This window comes from Botryllus schlosseri, chromosome 14 (assembly GCF_051294905.1).
Source record: "Botryllus schlosseri isolate E-star chromosome 14, Bs_hap1, whole genome shotgun sequence".
Classification (NCBI taxonomy): domain Eukaryota; kingdom Metazoa; phylum Chordata; class Ascidiacea; order Stolidobranchia; family Styelidae; genus Botryllus; species Botryllus schlosseri.
Genome location: NC_137249.1, coordinates 16523209 through 16529627, shown reverse-complemented (window position 1 = coordinate 16529627; position 6419 = coordinate 16523209). Strand labels below are relative to the sequence as shown.

At 37.1% G+C, this 6419-nt stretch overlaps 1 protein-coding gene across 1 annotated transcript; it reads right to left on the bottom strand.

Annotated features, from left to right (window-relative positions):
* Positions 1-2199: 2199 nt before the first annotated feature.
* LOC145456019 (uncharacterized) lies at positions 2200-6004 on the bottom strand. The gene is made up of 3 exons (XM_080334052.1): positions 5615-6004; positions 5432-5545; positions 2200-2681 (listed from the first exon to the last, which is right to left on the bottom strand). The coding sequence occupies exons 1-3, from the start codon at positions 5910-5912 to the stop codon at positions 2335-2337; spliced, it is 759 nt and encodes a 252-aa protein (XP_080190178.1). The 5' UTR covers positions 5913-6004; the 3' UTR covers positions 2200-2334.
* Positions 6005-6419: the final 415 nt, after the last annotated feature.

The window sequence follows — 6419 nt, the reverse complement described above, 5'->3', positions numbered from 1 at the left end:
CTCATATGTCCACGGACCATTTTAGCAACCCTACCGGTGATCTAATATGTTACGTAAGTGTTAAAACTACAACCATAGTAAATTCAAACGTAGCTACGTATTAGTCGGAATGCTACAAGTAAACAACTGAATTATCCTTATTTTTTACTCATTTCCTCAATTTACGGATGATACGAACACCGATGGCAAAATATGTAACCTCCAATTGGTAATCACGCCCAGAGGTGGTCAATAACGAAGTACTTCTACTTTTGAAGTAGATTTAGCCTACTTCTACTTGACAGTTTTAGACAAAACTATGCGTGGAATACCTACTTACTTGTGAACCACCACTCCTACGGCGTTACTTCTACTTGAGTGGCGACGGTGACTAATTTGATCACCTCTGAACACGCCTTGACGAGGGCAAGACAAAAGCGAGTTTTGTCGAGTACCAATACCTAGTTCTATATATCCCTAACCAAACGTTACGGCAGAGAGACCGTAATATGTACTGGGCTAAAGTGATGTTGATGACCTATTTGGTGTGATCAGATTCCCAAATCTTGCAGTTCGAGGCTACGCTCAATCACCAATAAGATTAGGGGTCCACCCTGAAAAAGACTAAGAACCGTTCAATAAATTACACCACAGTTAGTGCCTTGAGGCTAACTTTGCATTTTCCGACTTCACAGCAAAGTAACTGGGATTTCCGCAAGCTTTTTAACTTTTAGTATTCAGAACACAGCGAGATGTGAAACGAATGAAAAATTTATTATCAAGTATACAATATACAAGAACACATGCAGAGAGCTCAGAATTTGGTAGTTGTGCCACGATTAACGGCTATTGCTTCAGAATATTCATTGATCCAGATTAGACAAAAAGAACTGAAGTTGGCAGTATTTGTAACAAATTTTAATTGTGCAAATGATTGGCAAGCTTCAAAGGGGTTTTTAGTTGTTTTTGAGAACACTGAAAATAGTAAGAGCTGCCAGTAACATGCTTGGCATTCAATATAACAAGAAGCAATCATGATCGTACAATCCATCAAGATTACAACAAACGAAATTTTCATTCATGTTCAACACGTGTTTAAATGTAGCAAAAGGCCACATTTACCTGATGAGTGATGACTGGGGCGATTTTTTTTTTGACATTTCAAAATAAGTCAAAATCGCAGCATTAGGTCAAAAAATTGTGTACAAATTCAATTGTGATGTAGACATCAGTGTCAGAATGAAGCATGGTGTGTCACCAGCAGTGTACGCAAAACTTCAGTGTTGTCACCAAATAACTGCTGCCGTTGAACGTTCTTTCTCGGTTCCTGGCAAGCTACTTAGTAAGGACATACACTTTCTACCCGAGAATGTAGGAAAGTATCTCTTGTTGTACTACGACAAATTTTGATTACTTCTTTACCATAATACGCGATGTAACTACTGGAATTCTTCATGGGGCCGGATTTCGTTAAAATACAAGTTTTTTCACATAAAAATTTGTCAGTTTTCAAGTCAAAAACGTTTTTTCAGGCCAAACTACTTCGTAAGGACATACAGTTCCAACCAGAAATGAAGAAAAGTGGTAGAATTTTAACATTATGGGAGAAAACATCTAATTTGCATACGTGAGGTCAAAATTTGATAAAAATCAAGTTTTTTTAGGTCAAAAATGTCAAAATGTTGATTAATAGGTCAAAATCTCCCACTTTTTTGGCAACATAAAATCGCCCTAGTGATGACACAATAAATTGACACAATTCGGTGAATAGAATAAACATCAAACATAAATACCAGATACGAGCACCATTACTGTTCCAGAAAAAAGCTGGCGGAGAGAAAATTCCGACCCGATGTAACTGGCATACTGAGTTGAAATAGCCAGACAAACTAATGTCAATGTCAGCGATAAGCAAAACATAAAGAGCAATGAAAAGATAAAAAGATGTACACCTGACTAGCAAGTGTTACATTGGCCAGTGAATAATTCGGACCATATCGGGCGTTGGTCAGTCCAGTCTTAGTTGAAATCTCCCCCTCGAAAAAAAAAAACAGTTCACAGTACATCAATATCATTTTGAGCACAAGATTCAACAGTCGATTCCGATATAGTCAGTTTTTTGTGTATTTCACAACTAAGTAGCTCAATCCTTGCAACATTTCCAGTTATCTTGATTTGCATCTCAATCAAATGAGGGATATACACTGGTGTTGATCCATCAGCGTTATGACAGAGTTCGGATACCATACATTTTAGGATTCTTGATCCCGATCAACAAACACGAGCTGTGACAATTTGCTAACAACCACCACATATCAAGCAAGCCTGCGACACGCAGTTTGCAGCACAGACCGGTCACTGCTTAACTCCTTGCTTGACTTTCTGGTATTTCTGCTTGAGAATATCCATTTTCTTTTCATGCTCCTTCCGTTTCATCGCAAGCTCGCTCTCGAGAATGTGCATTCTCATCTTGTACTCTGCCGATGTATTTCGAAATTTTTCGTTGAGGACCTTCATTTTTATTTCGTGCTGCTCTCTGGCTTGTTCGACAAGGATGTTGGCAAGGTCCGAGTTCTTGCCTGCGGCATCAACCAACGCGAGTTGGCCAGATACATCCTCAGCTACATCAATCATCTGCTCCTCGCCACTACTTGTCAATGTGCCGCTGTCCTTTTTCTGTGTTTCAACGCCACCAATGCAGTCTGTAAAAATTTTTTATAGAAAATCTGCTCTTGAGATTTGCGATGTACAATGCTATATAAGACGACAATAAATGCATGACTGTGCAACAGTGTACATATCGTGAACTCACATGGATCCTTTGCAGGGAATTGGAGAAGAGTAAGATCTATGACAATGATCAAGTTCAACATTAGGCTATGATTATCGTAAATCTTACAGGTGTACATTAGCGCTGTTCAAAAATACCTTCTTTTTTCGGATTCCAGCCATTCACTGATTAAATTGTCAGGTTACCCTAAAAAACGCTGCACACCAAATTTGGTTCAATTCTAACAAGTATAGGACTCCGCAGATCCAATTAAAATTGTTAATTTTTTATGGAAAATTAAAAAAAAAAATTTCCCAATTTTTCTGCCAACCCCATGAAATTGTTGAGCTGTCTTCAAAGACGTTCCAAAACAAATTTGAGTCAATTCCGACCAGAAGAAGCGGAGTTATGTGAGTTTTTCGTTGATAAATCTAGGATAATCATCGAAAAACTCACATAACTCCTCTTCTACTGGTAGGAATTGACTCAAATTTGTTCTGGAACGTCTTTGAAGACAGCTAACAATTTCATGGGGTTGGCAGAAAAATTTGAAATTTCTTTTAATTTTCCATAAAAAATTAAAAATTTTAATTGGATCTGCGGAGTCCTATACTTGTTAGAATTGAACCAAATTTGGTGTGCAGCGTTTTTTAGGGTAACCTGACAATTTAATCAGTGAATGGCTGTAATCCGGGAAGAAAGTTATTTTTGAACAGCCCTAGTGTACATCCAGAGGTGGTCACTGGTCAGTAAAAAAAGCATTTCAACTCGAGTAGATTTTGCCCACTTGCAATACATTGTCAAGTTGTTATGTTTTCGACCAGTGGTTCCCAGTGTATGGGATGTGACCCAAACTTGGGTCGCTTGTTCTCAGGCATATTGTAGGCCTATCTTAGACGAAAAAACAATCAATGTAATTGAAATCATGAAGAGATAACAAAACTTGAATAAACGCTGGGGGTGTTCAAAAATGACTTTTTTTCTCAAATTGTAGACTACTTGCTACTTGATAAAATTGTTAGGTTACCTAATTAAAGGCTGCACACTGAATTTGGTTCAATTCCAACCAGCAGCCGCTACAAGAGATTAGAGAAGATCAAGTTATTTCTATATTATCTAAAAATAAATGAAATAAGTTTTCAAAATTTTCTGTTCACCCCAGGAAATTGTTAGGTTGTCTGTAGAAATGGTGCTCATCAAATTTGGCTCGATTCCAACCACTAGAAGCGAAGTTATTATAGTTGAAAAATTTGGATTTGAATAAAATAGGTCAATATTTACGGTGGCAAATTCTTTAATTATTTATTATACTTCTGCCCATCGTAAATACTATGATTTGTAATCTCAAATTTTGAATATCAATCACTTTGTTTCTATTGGTTCAAATTCGCTGTGCAGACAATCTAACAATTTCACGGGATAGCCAATAAAATTTGAAAAAGATTATAGTTATTTTCATTAAATATATCAAAAATTTTTTTCTCTTATAGCAATGCCACAATAGCTGACAATAGGTGTGCAGCGTTTTTTTAGGTAACCAAAGAATTTTATCAAGTAGCCAGCCCAGTACAATTTGAAAGAAAAAGTCATTTTTGAACACCCGTAATATACACACCACGGCCCGTATTCAAGAAACGTCACGCACAGTCAGTGCTAAAACTCCTTTTGCGTAACAATCTAATCCAACTAATTTTTGGGTTGCAAGAAGCAAGATATTACCGATCTGAAATAGTGATTTAAATGGGTAGTCTTGGAAACGTGTTGGGTACCACTGTTTTAGCCGACTTCCACTTACGCTCGACATTTTTCAGTCACATTCTAGTTATTTTTTACACTTTGGATTTTGTAAAGTAGAGAGATGTTTGCATCACTTTCATGAGTGAAACTGTCATACCAATTGCGTGAAGTGGCCCCTGTATCGCCGTAAAAATATATTTTTGAAAATAACATTATTTGAAGTGTCATTTATCATTATGAATTAGTCGCGAAGATGCACCAGGCAATTATGAAGTAAAGTAACACCGTTGATTAACTGCTTAAGTATATGACCGCTCAACCAAATCCACATTTTGAAATCACTCGAATATTTTCCGACATTCATTTTCTATTTCCAGTAGAAATAATATTTTGTGTCTTTTTGTATTATTATTGCTGCTTCAGGTTTGTTATGTATTTAAGTTGGATGAATATATACCATTTCTCATACACACATAAATGAGATCGGTGGATAATCCGAGAAATATCAAAGCAAAACTCACATAAATCCGCTTCTACTGGTCGGAATTGAGTCAAATTTGTTTTGCATGATCTTTGAAGACAGCTCAACAATTTCATGGGGTTGGCAGAAAAATTTGAAAATTTTTTTTTCCACTTTTCCCTAATAAATTAAAAATTTTAATTGGATCTGCGGAGTCCTATATTTGTCGAAATTGAACCAAATTTTGTGTGCAGCGATTTTTAGGGTAACCTGACAATTTAATAAGTGAATGGCTGGAATCCGGAAAAAAGGTTATTTTTGAACAGCCCTACTGGTCAGTGGAGACTATGCTGGGCCTTGAAACTTTGTTTGCAAAGCATCCTAGCGATGAAATCACGATGCAAATTTGACACTCCATCAACAGCAGGGGTTAAACGAATACGAGAAATATTCAAGAGTCATCAAATTCTTCGGACTATCATTACCAATTTCCGTAAATTCCCAAGACTGAGGCAAGTCATCAGCCAAGGAACGGAAGCCTGATTTGGCGTCACCAGATGGGCTGGCAGTGGATGAGCTCTTTCCTCTCCTGGTGAGGGCTGCAATACCAAATTTTAAACATCAATGGCTTCATCTGATTTCTCCAATGCAACATTGAAAAATCTTACTTCTTACGTTCTTGCATACTATCTCATTCGCAGTTGTAGGTGAAATTGTCAGCTGATCAACTTCTGACGAGACAGATTTCTTCTTTTTTGTGATCTTAGCGTTTTTCTGAATGTAGTAGCTATAGAAATATCTGATTTGATGTAGCGTCCGTTTTGTTCCAGTTGTCATCGAATTGAAGACAGTAGTTATCTTTCGAAGGTAACTAATCGTGTTTCCATAGCCGTTTTCAGGCCTTCCATGGATTCTGAACAAATGCTCCAACAGTCGTCTATCAGCCACTGTATACGAGGACTTCATTGGAAAATCTATCAGTTATAGCGATCTGCTGAATACAGTTGAATACTCACTAATGATACCGTAACAAAACAAAAGCACTATGGACAGGACAAGGCATATTTCAAGTCATTGCATTTTGCAGGATGATTGAAGTACAGATTGAGTCGCTATTAATTTTGGATCGAGTAACAAATACCCAGGTAATTATAGCTACAAAGGTGTGATGGTAGAATATTAAACGTCAGAAAGTTGGAATAAATTGATATGGTTCAATACCGTAGCATACACAATCCACCTATACAATGTAGACCTGCACCAATTGTTGACAAGTAATATAAATGTATAAACTACAGTAGGCCTATATATCAATCAATCATTTTCTTTGTTTAGTCCTGCATGTGGCCTTTCTATTCTTTTTTTTTCAAAACGCCTCAGTAACAGAGACGCAGTGCAGGACTGCAGGAGCCCAAATAAACACATGACACTTCGAAATGTGCTACGGCCCAGGGATATTTAGAACTATAGATA

Excerpts from the sequence above, each read along its gene's own strand:
- LOC145456019 (XM_080334052.1), bottom strand. The coding sequence starts at position 5,912 with ATGAAGTCCTCGTATACAGTGGCTGATAGACGACTGTTGGAGCATTTG. Across the intron at positions 5,546-5,614 it reads AGTATGCAAGAACGTAAGAA|CCCTCACCAGGAGAGGAAAG; the intron begins GTAAGATTTTTC and ends TTGGTATTGCAG. Across the intron at positions 2,682-5,431 it reads TTGGGAATTTACGGAAATTG|ACTGCATTGGTGGCGTTGAA; the intron begins GTAATGATAGTC and ends AAATTTTTACAG.